This window comes from Lithobates pipiens, unplaced genomic scaffold (assembly GCF_037356315.1).
Source record: "Lithobates pipiens isolate NorthernLeopardFrog02 unplaced genomic scaffold, aLitPip1_a1.2 Scaffold_18, whole genome shotgun sequence".
Taxonomy (NCBI): Eukaryota; Metazoa; Chordata; class Amphibia; order Anura; family Ranidae; genus Lithobates; species Lithobates pipiens.
Window position 1 is genome coordinate 372,855,686 of NW_027507758.1, and position 13,901 is coordinate 372,869,586.

The 13,901-nt window shown below is 43.8% G+C and overlaps 1 protein-coding gene across 2 annotated transcripts in view; it reads left to right on the forward strand.

Moving 5' to 3' along the window:
* The window catches only part of DRC9 (dynein regulatory complex subunit 9), a 49,625-nt gene that overhangs the window by 12,780 nt on the left and 22,944 nt on the right, over positions 1 to 13,901 (forward strand). For both annotated transcript variants that reach the window (XM_077487693.1, XM_077487694.1), the window contains exons 3-5: positions 4,942 to 5,189; positions 6,294 to 6,422; positions 8,042 to 8,123. In XM_077487693.1, coding sequence (XP_077343819.1) covers positions 4,942 to 5,189; positions 6,294 to 6,422; positions 8,042 to 8,123 — 459 coding nt within the window. The remainder of the gene's footprint in view (positions 1 to 4,941; positions 5,190 to 6,293; positions 6,423 to 8,041; positions 8,124 to 13,901) is intronic.

Consider the following 13,901-nt stretch of genomic DNA (forward strand, 5'->3'; position numbering starts at 1 on the left):
TCTTTTGCAGGGTTCACTCTCTCTTTGTGTGACATCTTTAATCCAAACTGACGGTGGTTTTAATACCTTGCTTATGGGCAGGTTGAAAATATCTAGTTAGGCGTTGTCCTGAACTGATCTTTTGACAGGCTTCCCCTGGGTCCGACCCACTGATCTTGTGTTATATAAGAGGTACAGTGGTCCGAGATTGAGAGTTGGAGGCCAGGAAAGACCTTAAGGGGTCTAGGGCCCATAAAAGGGCCGAGAGAGATCCAGGACCTGGAAGGGATTGAGACTGAAAACAACATCTGTGAGGAGCAGAAGGATGTCATTTGTTACTACCTGGATGTAGAGTCATCAGAACTTGGGGTTTACCCCAAAGACACCAGCGGCTGGAGAATACCTTTGATGGACTCTGTAATTTCATGGACACTACCTTTTACAGGCATATGGGAGCAGCACACAGCCTGAGTTAAGGTTAGGGAATTAGGGAAAATGTATGCTGAACTTTGTAATGCCTTTTGTACTTTACTTGAAAAGTATTGAAACCTTGTTCCCTCTTGGTCTGAAGTTACCCAAGGTTATAAACTTCAAGTGCTGGGGGTAAAAAATTAAAACAAGTAGTTTTATTCAGAAGACAGCTCTGTAGTTAACACGGTGTGGAGTGCAAACAAGTGTTTACCTAGGGTAATGGAAGCTCACCAAGCAGCCTGTCGTTGAGCGTGTGCTTGAGATAGGTCAGATAGCCTCTTGCAGGATGGAGTTGTTGTCAGCACTCTGTCTGTGAATGGTCCGTCTCGCATAGCATTGGGAGCTGATTCGCACCACAGAGGTCCCCAGCCTGTGCCCAGGTACAGAAGAGCTATGTGAGGTGCGTGCAGTCTGCGCTATGTGCACGGTGGGACCCCATACCATTACTGGGAGTGAGGAAGCGGTGATACTCTGGACGGGTGGATGTGGACAAAGCTAAGCATGTCCCTCCCAAATACAAGTTACAGAGAAGGTGTACATTGGCACGAGGACCCGAGAGTTACTTGGATTACAGTTACAGTACAAGTGAACATGGTGTACGTTCATCTCTAAAAGCAGAGGCCCGCCTTAAGGTTCAATATTCCCCCACGGCAGCCTTAGCCTGGTCCAAGGGCATCGATGAAGATGGCACAGAACAAAAGGTACCCCATGTATAATACAGTGATCCTGTTAAAGGTGCCTTGCATAGCCCAGAAGACCCCCCCCCCCCCCCCCGGGGTAGGCCTGTCATGTGGCCCTTGCTTGGTGCCGAACAAGGAGAAAAAAATTGAACTTGTGATCACCATCCTGTTGCCCTACCCTTATATGATCTAATTGTCCTGGTGGAGAACACATACAGTATTTATTACCCATTTTGGATATCAAGTATGCAAGAAAATACACCATTTAATAGTCTAGGTTCATTCTGTTAAGTGAACATCTACAAGGATCTATGATGCGCACACACATAATTATTTTATGGTATGCTGCTTTTAGGAAGTTCATTGTTGATTGGTCTAAAGTTGTTTGAGGTTTCACCTAACTCAACCTATGCAGTGCTATAATGTAATTCATTTTGTATGCAATGTTCGATTTTCTTTTATCAAATGGAACATATTACGACCAAATTGTGAAACACATTAGAAAAATTTTAAGCTGTATGGAACTCATGGGGCATTTACTATCCAACGCTGGCTGATATTGTTCTGTGCAATGGTATTCTAAGTGGGTCTTCCCCTCATCCCTCTTTTTTTAAATTTAGTTTTTTGCTTAAAGTGGGATTGCACTGTGGAAAAAAATATTAAAAGCCAGCAACTACAAATACTGCAGCTGCTGACTTTTAATAAATGGACACTCGCCTGTCCCGGGGTCCAGCGATGCCGAGGCCGATCGATCGCTCGGCTCTCGGCTGCTGCCGCCACCATTCTAGGTGAGGGAATCAGGAAGTGAAGCGCTGTGGCTTCACTTCCCGGTTCCCTACTGCGCAAGCGCGAGTAGCGCAGTGCAATAGGAATGGTTTGCACTTTCTCTGGGACCCATGTGTGTCCCAGCAGACAGCACGCAGGGACAGGAAGAGGCATAGACTCCCACGGGAGTCTATGCCTGGAAGTGGGTGTAAATATCTGCACCCCCCCCCCCCCTGAAAGGTGCCAATTGTGACACCGGGGGGGGGGTTCTGATCAGCGGAAGTTCCACTTGAGGGTGGAACCCCGCTTTAATACAGTTTCTGTTTGCTGTTGCTTGTCTAATTAACCTCCCTGGTGGCTCAGGGTGAACTTTCATTACCAAAATCAGTAAGCCCGAGCTACAGGTTTGTATCGCAGCATTCATGTACATCTTACCTTGTCCCCAGGATCCCGCGATGTCTCCCTGCTGTGTGTGTGTGCGAGCTGTGTCTCCGCTAATCTATCGCAGTGCCAAGCTCCGTTCCTTGTGAGCGCTGCGACGCATGGGGAAGGAAGGAAGCCCGGCGCCAAAATCCAAAAAGTGAAAAACACATTACACATACAGTACACTGTAATCTTACAGATTACATTACTGTATCAAATCATTTCACATCCTTTTTGTCCCTAGTGCTTTGTTTAGTGCCCTGCATGCAGTGTTATATTATATATACTGTTCTTTCTGTCTGGAAACTGGAGATTTTCCATAGCAACCAAAAAGCATCCCTTTACATCAAAAGTGGTTTTAGACCAGCTAGAAAACAGCGATAGTAAATTAGAACACTTGCAGAATTGAGCGATAGTGATTTGTATAGGGATATTGGTCATCAAACACTGAAAGTGACGACAGCTACAATTTAGCAACTGAGCAAATTTCAGTGTTTTTGATTTGATTACATCATTGAATAAATTGTATTATTATTATTTGTAATATAATATAATTATTTATAATATTATAATTCATTATTTTCTGTTTAAAACTTTAATCATACCCAGGATATCTACTAGACTCTTGTTTGTATAGATTTAAGTGAGTTATTCCTAAGAATTACAAGCCTACAATATAAAACCCCAAATTTCCATGTGAAACAATGTACCGCTTTTAGCATCACAAATCTGACACAATCCTACCGCTAGGGAGGTTAATATGTTGGCTTAACCGGTTCCCGACCAGCGCACGCCGATGTACGTCGACAGAATGGCACGGGCAGGCATACTGGCGTACAGGTACTTCCAATCTTCAATGCCGCCCTGCCATCGGGAGTGCGCCGCCGGCGGCGCGCTCCCGCGCTGGTCAGGACCCCCGTGAGTCCGGTCGCGGGACCCGTGGACTCGATCGCCGCGCGCATACCCGCGATCGTCTCACGGGACGGCTGAATGGAGGAAATGCCGTGTAAACAGCATTTCTCCATTCTGCCTAGCAACTAGTGACGTTAATCTCTGCTCCATGTGATTGGAGCAGAGATCAGTGTTCACTAAATGAAAGCCCAACCCCCCCACAGTTAGTAACACACCCCTAGGAACACTTAACCCCTACACTGCCACCCCCTGGTTAACCCCTTCACTGCCAGTGTCATTTACACAGGAATCACTGCATTTATATAGCAGTGATTACTGTATAAATGACAATGGTCCCAAAAATGTGTCAAAAATGTCCGATGGGTCCCCCACAATGTCGCAGTCACAATAAAAATCGCTGATCGCCGCCATTACTAGTAAAAAAAAATAATAAAAAACTATTAATAAAAATGCTATAAAACTATCCCTATTTTGTTAATGCTATAACTTTTGCGCAAACCAATCAATAATCGCTTATTGCGATTTTTTACCAAAAATATGTAGAAGAATACGTATCGGCCTAAACTGAGGGAAAAAAATGTTTTTTTATATATTTTTGGGGGATATTTATTATAACAAAAAATAATGCGTTTTTTTCAAAATTGTCGCTCTATTTTTGTTTATAGCGCAAAAAATAAAAACCACAGGGGTGATCAAATACCACCAAAAGAGAGCTCTATTTGTGGGGAAAAAAGGACGTCAATTTTGTTTGGGAGCCACGTCGCACGACCGAGCAATTGTCAGTTAAAGCGGCACAGTGCCGAATCGCAAAAAGTGGTCTGGTCTTTGACCATCAAAATGGTCCGGTCTGTAAGTGGTTAAAGTGAATGTAAACCCGATTCATGAAATTTGACCTAAGTGCTGTGTCTTTCTGCTGTTTCATTTCTCTGTTATCAGCATGATAAATTCTGATAAGTTCTCCTTCAACCAACTAGCCTGAAATTTGTGTCGGGTGGGTGCTATAAAAAGATTAGCATAGAGCTGGTCTTGTCACAGCACAGCGCTGCACATCCCTCCTTTGACTATGTGGACTGGGGGTGTGTGCCTTTCCTCCAATCAGCTGTCTTGGCTTTATGCAAAGAATCCACTCCCAGTGCTGAACAGGAAGAGAAAATCTCTAACACAATTTGCACTTTCTAAAGATAATATAAAGTTGAAGACAGCAGATATACATGTTAAACTTATGTAGGGAGATTTGTTTCATCTCTGTGTATTATCTGAGGCTGTTTACTTCACTGGGTATATGTGAGGGTTTACACCCACTTTTAATATTACACTGCTGTTTCTTTTTTGGCCCTTCCACAAGCTGTTATGTTTTTGAACTACTTGCCATAGTAAATGACATGTATGTCTCTATTCATGTACTTTGTGTATAAATCTACAGTTTGAGTCTGTTGTTTTTACTGAAGTAAGTGGCAAACACATTACTGTATATATACCGTGAAATATTTACTTTTATCCTCCTATCCACGAAAGGTCCATATTGATTGTCTGTTCTTCTTTGTTCACCCCAATGTCTTATTTGACTCCTGGGTGTCTTCTTTTTGTGTCTGCATTGTAACTGAATAAAACTCATAAATAAACTTTTTGGGAAAGACATTTTACTCTAATTTCAGTAAAAGTGAAACTGGTACAGTTATATTGATCATCTTTTATTTTTGTCTGACTTCAGATGGTTGGAAATGAGGTTGGCACAATTCTGAAGACACAGAGACAGCTGGAAGGGAGGTTTGAGGAGCTGATTGGCTCACACTCTAGTCGTCAGTTAACACCTCCTCCTTTGTCAAACAAGTTCCTGGACCTAAAGGATCAGGTGCATGAAACAAGTCAAAAGCTAAAAATAAGCAATGAACAGTTTACCAAAGCAGTAAGGCAAAGTCCGTTAACGTCTGACAACTTGAAGAAAGTGCAGGCCGACAGGTGAGCCCTAACAGTAACCTTATTATAACCAATTTGTTTATTATCTTCTAGCTCAGGGGTCTCCAAACTTTCTAAACAAAGGGCCGGTCTTCTGTTCTTCAGGCTTTAGGGGGCGGGACTGTGCCCCGTAGGGATAGCAAATGTCACATATTCTGTGGGAGTAAAAAGAAATTGCTTTGGCTTGGTGGTCAGTGGCAGTAAATAACTTTCACCTGTGGTCAAAAGGAGGAATAGTGCCAAATTATTGGTGTCAGTGGGAGTAATAATGTCCCATCATTGGTGTCAGTGGGAGTAATAATGTCCCATCATTGGTGTCAGTGGGAGTAATAATGTCCCATCATTAGTAGGAGTAATGATGTCCCATCGGTGGTGTCAGTGGGAGTAATGATCTCCCATCGGTGGTGTCAGTGGGAAGAATTAGTGTCCCATTGTTGGTATTATGAGGAGAAATAGTGCCCCATCATTGGTGTCAGTGGGAGGAGTAGTACCCCATCAATGGTGTCAGTGGGAGGAATAGTGTCCCATCATTGGTGTGAGTGGGAGGAATAGTGCCCCATGATTAGTATTATGGGTAGAAGTAGTGCCCCATCATTGGTGTCAGAGGGAGTAATATTATCCCATTGTTGGAATCAGTGGGAGGAATAGTGCCCTATCATTGGTGTCAACCGGAGGAGTAGTGTCCCATTATTTTGGGGTGAAATGGTGCATCATTGGTGTCAGTGGGGGGAGTAGTGCCCCATCATTTGTATTATGGGAGAAAAAGTGCCCCGTCATTGGTGTCAGTGGGAGGAATAGTGTCCTATTGTTGGTATCAGTGGGAGGAATAGTGCCTCATCACTGGTGTCATTGAGAGGAACAGTGCCCCAAGGTCCAGAAAATGGCTAGCAAAGGATCACATCTGGCCCCTGGGCTGCAGTTTGGAAACCACTGCTCTAGCTGATGAGACTTGTTGATGTGGGAAACTATGGAAAAAAAAAATGAAGGTGAATGCTGTTGACTTTTATAATGTAGGTTTCCCTTCATAACAAAAGCATTTGGCACATTATTTAATTTGGTGTACTCACTAAAAATAGCAGGTACAAGTTCTAGTTCTTTCTCGAACAGGCAATTTGCAGCAGATGTCATCACAGATATGTTAAAGGAGCTGGAAACCACTGGATCATTTCAGAGCCTACAGCATGCTGTTGTTATGGAAAAGGAGAAAAAGGCAAATTTCTACAGCACAATAGACAGGTGAGAGCTTTTACAAGAGTAAGTTCTGCTAAATTTTTCTGAGAGCATTTTTTTTTTATCATTTCCTCTTCAGATACCTGCCTATCTTAGATCGGAAGCATGTCAAATTGGTGCAGTGTTGCTTCATACCACTAGAGGGAGGCATTAACAAAAGAAGTTGGACCTAATTCTTGTACACATAATTCCTATTTTGTACTTCCAGTGTGACTGGCTCTGTAAATTCCCCCAGTTTGTGCCAAGTAACAGGTATAGGAAAAGATTTAGATTTTGCATCTGTCATATCTTTCACTGGATGCAAAGAATGTTGTAGCAGCCACAACCCTTGCAGGGTGGCCTTGACTTATTGGGCTTACCAGTTACCTTCTCTTGGCCTGCTCTTCCACGTCTAGGGGTTCCCAGGGTTGATACCCAACAACTTGAACGCTGACACAAATAAAGTCCTTTTGAGAGGTTTTTATTTTGCAGTAATAACATCCAATAACACAGTCTCTTAGGGAACAGAGGGCACGGGTGAAGAACTCAGGCACCTTGAACTGCGGGTCTAGCAAAGTCTCTAATTCCACCCAGAGTGTAGCCACTCGCAGCTGGGTACTTCAAGGCTGAACAGATCTCTAGCCAGAGATCATGGCAGTCAGCATGTGGACTCAAATACTTGAAACAATCCTATGAACGTGTACAAGTTGTAACTAAGGGTGAACAGGAACCTTTTTCCTCAGTACCTGGAACGTTTTCTGTCTCCTCAATGGTACTGGAAAAACGTGAATTCATCAATGTCATTCCTAACTCAGTAACCAGGCACTTTCCAGGATGCCACTTGTCGGCCCTCCTCCGAAGAGTCCTTCCCCGGTCACTTCCACGAGCTGTGGTTCCCCCCAAGCCGAGAGCACAACCGGACACCTTAAATCCTCCCTCGGTTACTGCGCTCGGACCAGTAGGTTCCGAAACTCGGGAACAGATGGATCCCTACCCCAGACCAGGCAGGTCTATTAGGGGCCTATAACAGGAAGCAAAAACTAAATTTACATACATGTGACATTTTGTCCAAAATGTCATCCGCTACATGTTATTTAATGTACACAGGTATAATGTTTGTTTCAATATTAGACATGCAACTTAAAGTGGAGTTCCCCCAAAAAGTGGAACTTCCACTTCAAGGACTCCTAATCCCCTGACATGCCACATTTGGCATGGGGGGGGGTAGTGGGTACCTAGTTTTCACAGGTACCCAGCTCTCAATTCCCCCTGCGCCGCTTAGGCGACTCCTCCTCCTCTCCTCCTTCCTTCCTGCAATCTTCTGGGACACGTCACAGGCTTTCAGAAGATTGTTCGCCCATTCAGGACAGAGCAGTGTGAAGCCACAAGCAGTCACAGCCAGTTACCCACACTAGAGATGCCGGCGCAAAGGAGAGGAGGGGGAGAGAATTGAGGCTTCAGGCACCCGCATCGCTGCATCATGGGACAGGTGAGTGTCTGTTTATTAGAAGTCAGCAGCTACACTTTTTGTAGCTGCTGACTTTTAATAAACTGAAAAACGAGTGGAACTCCGCTTAAACAAATTTGTGGATGTTGGCTTTAACATGTTCAATCTGGCATGAGTTACACTTTGCTTTTTTTCATAGAGAACAGGAAGGGAGAAAAAATATCAAAGCACTGCAGAAGCAACTGCATGATGTAAGACAGGAGAAAAAAGTGGAGCTGCAGGTAATACAAAGGTTGGAGTGATGATGTTTGCAATACCTGAATGCAGTTTGATGCTTTTTAATATACTATGTATGGGGTCAGTTAGTAAGGTGTTCTCAAGGCCCACTAAACACAGTGGTGTTTAAAGACATTGGGCGTTATTTACTAAAGGCAAATCCACTTTGCACTAAAGTCCCTGTAGATCCGAGGGGGACATGCAAGGAGAATAAAAAACAGCATTTTAGCTTGCACATGATTGGATGATAAAATCAGCAGAGCTTCCACTCATTTCAGATCTACCCCTTAGATTTAGAGCGACTGCACTTCCAAGTGCACTTGCAGTGCAAAGTGGATTTGCCTTTTGTAAATAACCCCCAATTGTACACTTTCAAATGTTTTAACTAGGTATTAGTATAGTACTTTTCCCTGTGTCCTTTTGTTTGCCTTACCTTGTAATGATGGACTCGCATGTTGTGGCTGTAGTTTGTAGTGTCATGGTTGATCAATTGTCCTATGTCTATGTTGTCATTCACCTAGCTTGTTCCGGTTTGCTAAATGGACAAATTGATTCATTACCTTGTTCCAGGTCACAGTGTCCAGTGCTTGCCTTGCCATTTCTTTTGTGTTGCATAACAGATGTGTAAATGCTAATGTGATAAAAACACATGGTTATCTCTCTGTTAATTGTTCTGCCTGTTTGTTAGATCTAATTAATGTTTAGCCCTCACCTGAAGAGAGCCAGTGATTGTGGGATATATTGTTTTTTTCACAGAAGTGTCAGTTCTTAGATTACACACAGAATTCATACTTTAAAGCAGTGGGCATCAACTAGGGTTTCCATCCATCCAGGATTCAACCGGCCTGTAAACCCAGACACAATATTCAGAATGGACTGCGACTCCCCAAATAACAAAGTAGCACAACCATTGAGTGCATAGATGTGCACATGAGCCCCACCCTCATACACAGACAGGAGAGAAGAGAGGGTTTGATCTGCTCATTCTCCTCCCGCCCCTACCACTTTGTCTGCCCACCCACATTCCAATCACCGGCATTCTGTGCTTCAGGAAAGGGATGTGTGTGTTGGGAGTTTGAAGCTCAGCAGATAAATCATGGAGGAAAGACGTCGATGCCTGAGACTCCATCCTTGGGTGAATAAGCTCACCATCCATTGTCTGTGACTGCAGTCTTCCCCCTCTCTCCTGCCTCCAAGTGAGTAAGTACTGTAAGGTAAGGAGGACTCAGAAGTAAGGGGTGCTTGGCTTTGGGAACCCTAATTTAAGGGGTAAATGCTTGAAACTCTGATGTAAAAGGGAACTCTGATGTAAGGGTGAACCCCCCCGAGTCTACAGCATCCCCCCATAAAAATTAAATTTTGCCATGCACAGCTAAAGTGTTCGGGTTTGACTTGAAGAAAAGGTGGCAATCCTATCATCAACCCTGTCCTCAAGGCCCACTAACAGGCCAAGTTTGCAAGATAACTGAAATACATGACAGGTGATATCATTTGCTGCTCAGTGATTTCAGTATTCTAGTCTGCATCTCCCCAAGGTAATACATAAAACCTGGCCTGTTAGTGGGCCCTGAGGACAGGGTTGATGACCACTGCTTTAAAGGATAAGTTAACTTTTAGTAACATGTTACTATGCAGCACCTTCCCTTGCCCCTCTGTAACAGCAGGTTGGAGATCCTCTCCCCACACCTGATGTCACATTTTAAAACTGTGTAGCTGTGCCGAGCTGCAACCACACAGCCACATCATTCATTCACAGAAATCTGTGAATAAAGAAACAAGTCCCATCTTCTCATCAGCACCCTTGTAGTCCATTACTCTTCCTCCAGCTTTGTAATTGAAAGCCCGTACAGAGGTATGGACATAATGCTGGAGGGAGAGTGTGCAGGAGCCTGACATTTTACCCACAATCCACCGATTGCAGGTGCAATGCTCTGTAAAAAAATATTTTTTTTTTTGCTTGCAAAATCATGTGCATATATTATTATTTAAATAATAGCCTTAACCCTGTGGAGAGCCATGCCACATTTTTAAACAGAAACTGAAACGTCTGACACAGGAATGTGAAGATTTACTCTACCATAGATTGCTGATGCAGTGGAATAGATAACACCATAAAACTAATCTGCAGGTAGGAAGGTTTAAAATGTCTTTAAGGTCAGCTGTGAGAGTGGTACAATTGTGCCTTTTAAATACACTAATGCATAGTTTGCTGAAAGCAGAACCCACTACACATCCAAAAGGAGCAGACATGAACATGCCTCATGGATAGAAAAGTTAATTTATCTTGTTGCATACAAGAAAATAATTTGAAGAGAAGTGTGAAAAGCTGGGTACAAAACAAAATTCGTTACAGGACCCTTAATTTCCAATTGCCTTTTCTCTTACTCTGGGGCAAAACAGGGGGCAGAGGGTGCATGTGCCCCGGGCGCCGCATTTAGAGAGGTGCTGTTGCTGACAGGAGTAGTGTAAGAGGCATCACTACTCCTGTCAGCCCAGTGCTGGGAGGGAAGGGAGAGCCAGAGGGGGTGAAGCATGTGTTCTTTCACCCCCCTCTTTCCTGCAAGTGCATCGCTCTTGTTCTTGCAGGACAAGGAAAGCTACACCTGATCATAACCAATGAATGCTGATTCTTGGTGGACTTGGTACGTGACTTTACAAGACAGGAGGAGGGAGCTGGGGATGCCTTCTTCCCAGCCGGGGCCAGGACAGTTGTTAGTTGGGGACCTTACTGACAGGCATGAGACTTGCCCTGATGCCACAGGCTTTAGTGTCTGCTGGCCTGCTCACACCCTGTAGCACAGAGCTGATGGGTTTTGGAGCACTTCCTGGGCTTTGAAAGTGCTTCAACAGTTAGCAGTAAAACAACCATCCAGATCAAGTCTTGGCATCTTCTGCTGGCTTATGTCTCCACCCACCTATCATACCTGTACCTCATACAGGTCTGATAGGTGAGTTGACAGGTGGGCAGAGACCTAAGCCAGCAGAAGATAGCAAGACTTGAACCAAATGGAAGTTTTCCTGCTAACTGCTGAAGCACTTTTAGAGTACAGGTACATGTGCTGTTTGATGGACTATATTGGAGGTACTGTGCTTTGTGGTTTCACTTTTTTCTATGCTTTAGGACTTCTTTACACTTATGGTGGGGGAAGGAGGCGGGTATAAAAATATGTGGCTGAGCAGCTTTTTTACTGCCCCCTAAACGCTCCACCTAAAGCTGCAAAGACAGCAAACCTATTCAAGTGAATTGGGCAGCTCTGCAACTGCATGCAATGTATCTGGTTGAAGCATGGTAGTGTGCCATTTAGGGGCTAAAACAGGTGTTGAGGAGGCAACATATCAGCCCCTCACTGCCTGCTTAACACCTCTGAAAAGCTATCCAAGCTTGGGTCACTTTTCAGAGGAGCAGCATACCTTGCCAAGTGTTAAGCCCCTAGTGCTAACTTGGTTGTACTTCACAATAGTTAAAACAAAAAGGTATCATCTTCTAGTGATAACCATGTAATTTAAAGTGGTTGTAAATCCTTACATATGCCAAGTGAAGTGACTGGCCTTAGGTGATACAGAGATGAAACAAATCCTTCTACATAAATTGTACCTGTTTATTTGCAGTCTTCTCTTCTCTACAGCTGATCAAAGTGTTGAAGTTATAAAGCTTGTCTAAGCGTTCAGGAAAAAAGGGGCGGGAGATGAAATTACATTCTGGGGAGCTCTGAGAGCTGATTGGAAGGAAGAGACACACCCCCTTCAACTTGTCAGAAGTGACTCATGCTGATAGCAGAGGAATGAAGCAGCAGAAAGAAATGACACTTGGTGCTCTAGCTTGAGACAAGTACACACTATAGAAGGATATGCTTTGTTCATAGATCGTGTCTGAGGTTTACAACCACTTTAACATGTATAAAATCCACTATTAAATTAAATTATTGACATAGTTCAGTGTGGTGTGTTGGCACATCATCCTAAAGCAGGGGTCTCCAAACTTTCTAAATAAAGGGCCAGTTTATTGTCCTTCAGGCTTTAGGGGGGCCGGACTGGACTTGGGTATTAGGGGGAGGAATAGTGCCCCATCGTTGGTGTCATTGGGAGGAATAGTGCCCCATTGGTGTTATTGGGAGGAATGGCGCCCATTGTTGGTACTATTGGGAGGAATGGCGCCCCATTGTTGGTGTCAGTGGGAGAAATTGTACTCCATTGTTGGTGTCAGTAGGCAGAATAGTGTCTCGTGTCAGTGGGAGGAATAGTGCCCCAAGGACTGGATAAAGACAAGCAAAGGGCCACATAAAATCATGACTCAATTGCCTAGTTTTACCACCAATGATCTCGCATGTAATCAAGCCCTTAGTGCTGTGTGAGCAAATATTTCATTTTACTGCACAGTGATATAATGATATATATAGTGTGCGTTGAAACACATTGTAATCACCATTATTTTCGTTTTTGAGCACTTTATTTTTTATGTAGCCGGTATCATCTGTGCTGCTTATACAGTAGCTAGGGATTATTTTATAAAGATAGGCACACAGATTTTATAGTTTTTTTTTTTTTTTTTTTTACTTGCCTTTTTTGTGAAATTAAGGATTGCTAGTAAATACAGTTTATTCATTTTAATTGTGCTAGTCTGCACTCCTGACCCCTGTACTTGACCCAGAGAAGAATAGACCTGGTTTTATTTAGGCATACTCCTTTAAGCCTTTCCCACTGTCACCACAATTTGGTCACACCTACCACACCACATGCCACATTACATCACTCAATGGTACTACTCATGGGTGTCAGAAGGAACAAGGGTCCCTATAGTTGCTGGAGGAGGATTCTGAGTGGGAGTTTTGTCAATTGATAGAAAACCTTAAATAAAGAATGCAAAAAAAAAAAAAAAAGAGTGTAAGGGCAGACTGAGAAGCCGCCTTGAAAAAATAATAGAATTGTAAGACATAAAATAATAAAAAAACTACTGACACCATCCTCTTCAGTGGGGGGAGGGGGGTCAAACGAAGTCTTTGCCCTGGGTGAAATAATGTCTACCACTGCTCTTACTTATACAGTATCTCACAAAATTAAGTACAGCCTGCACATTTTTGTAAATAAGTGAAAATGTCCAAATTGGGCCCAAAGTGTCAATATTTTGTGTGGCCCGCCATTATTTTCCAGCACTGCCTTAACCCTCTTGGGCATGGAGTTCACTAGAGCTTCACAGGTTGCCACTGGTGTCCTCCTCCACTCCTCCATGATGACATTGAGGAGCTGGTGGATGTTAGAGACCTTGTGCTCCTCCACCGCTCAATAGGGTTTAGGTCTGGAGACATGCTTGGCCAGTCCATCATCTTTACCCTCAGCTTCTATAGCAAGGCAGCAGTCATCTTGGAGGGGTGGTTTGGGGTCGTTATGTTGGAATACTGCCCTGTGGCCCAGTCTCTGAAGGCAGGGGATCATGCTCTGCTTCAGTATGTCACAGTACATGTTGGCATTCATGGTTCCCTCAATGAACTGTAGCTGCCCAGTGTCAGCAGCACTCATGCAGCCCCAGACCATGACACTCCCACCACTATACTTGACTGTAGGCAAGACACACTTCTCTTTGTACTCTTCACCTGGTTGCCGCCAAACACGCTTGACACCATGTGAACCAAATAAGTTTATCTTGGTCTCATCAGAGACCTCAGGACATGGTTCCAGTAATCCATGTCCTTAGTCTGCTTATCTTGAGCAAACTATTTGCAGGCTTTCTTGTGCATCATCTTTAGAAGAGACTTCCTTCTGGGACGACAGCCATGCAGACCAATTGG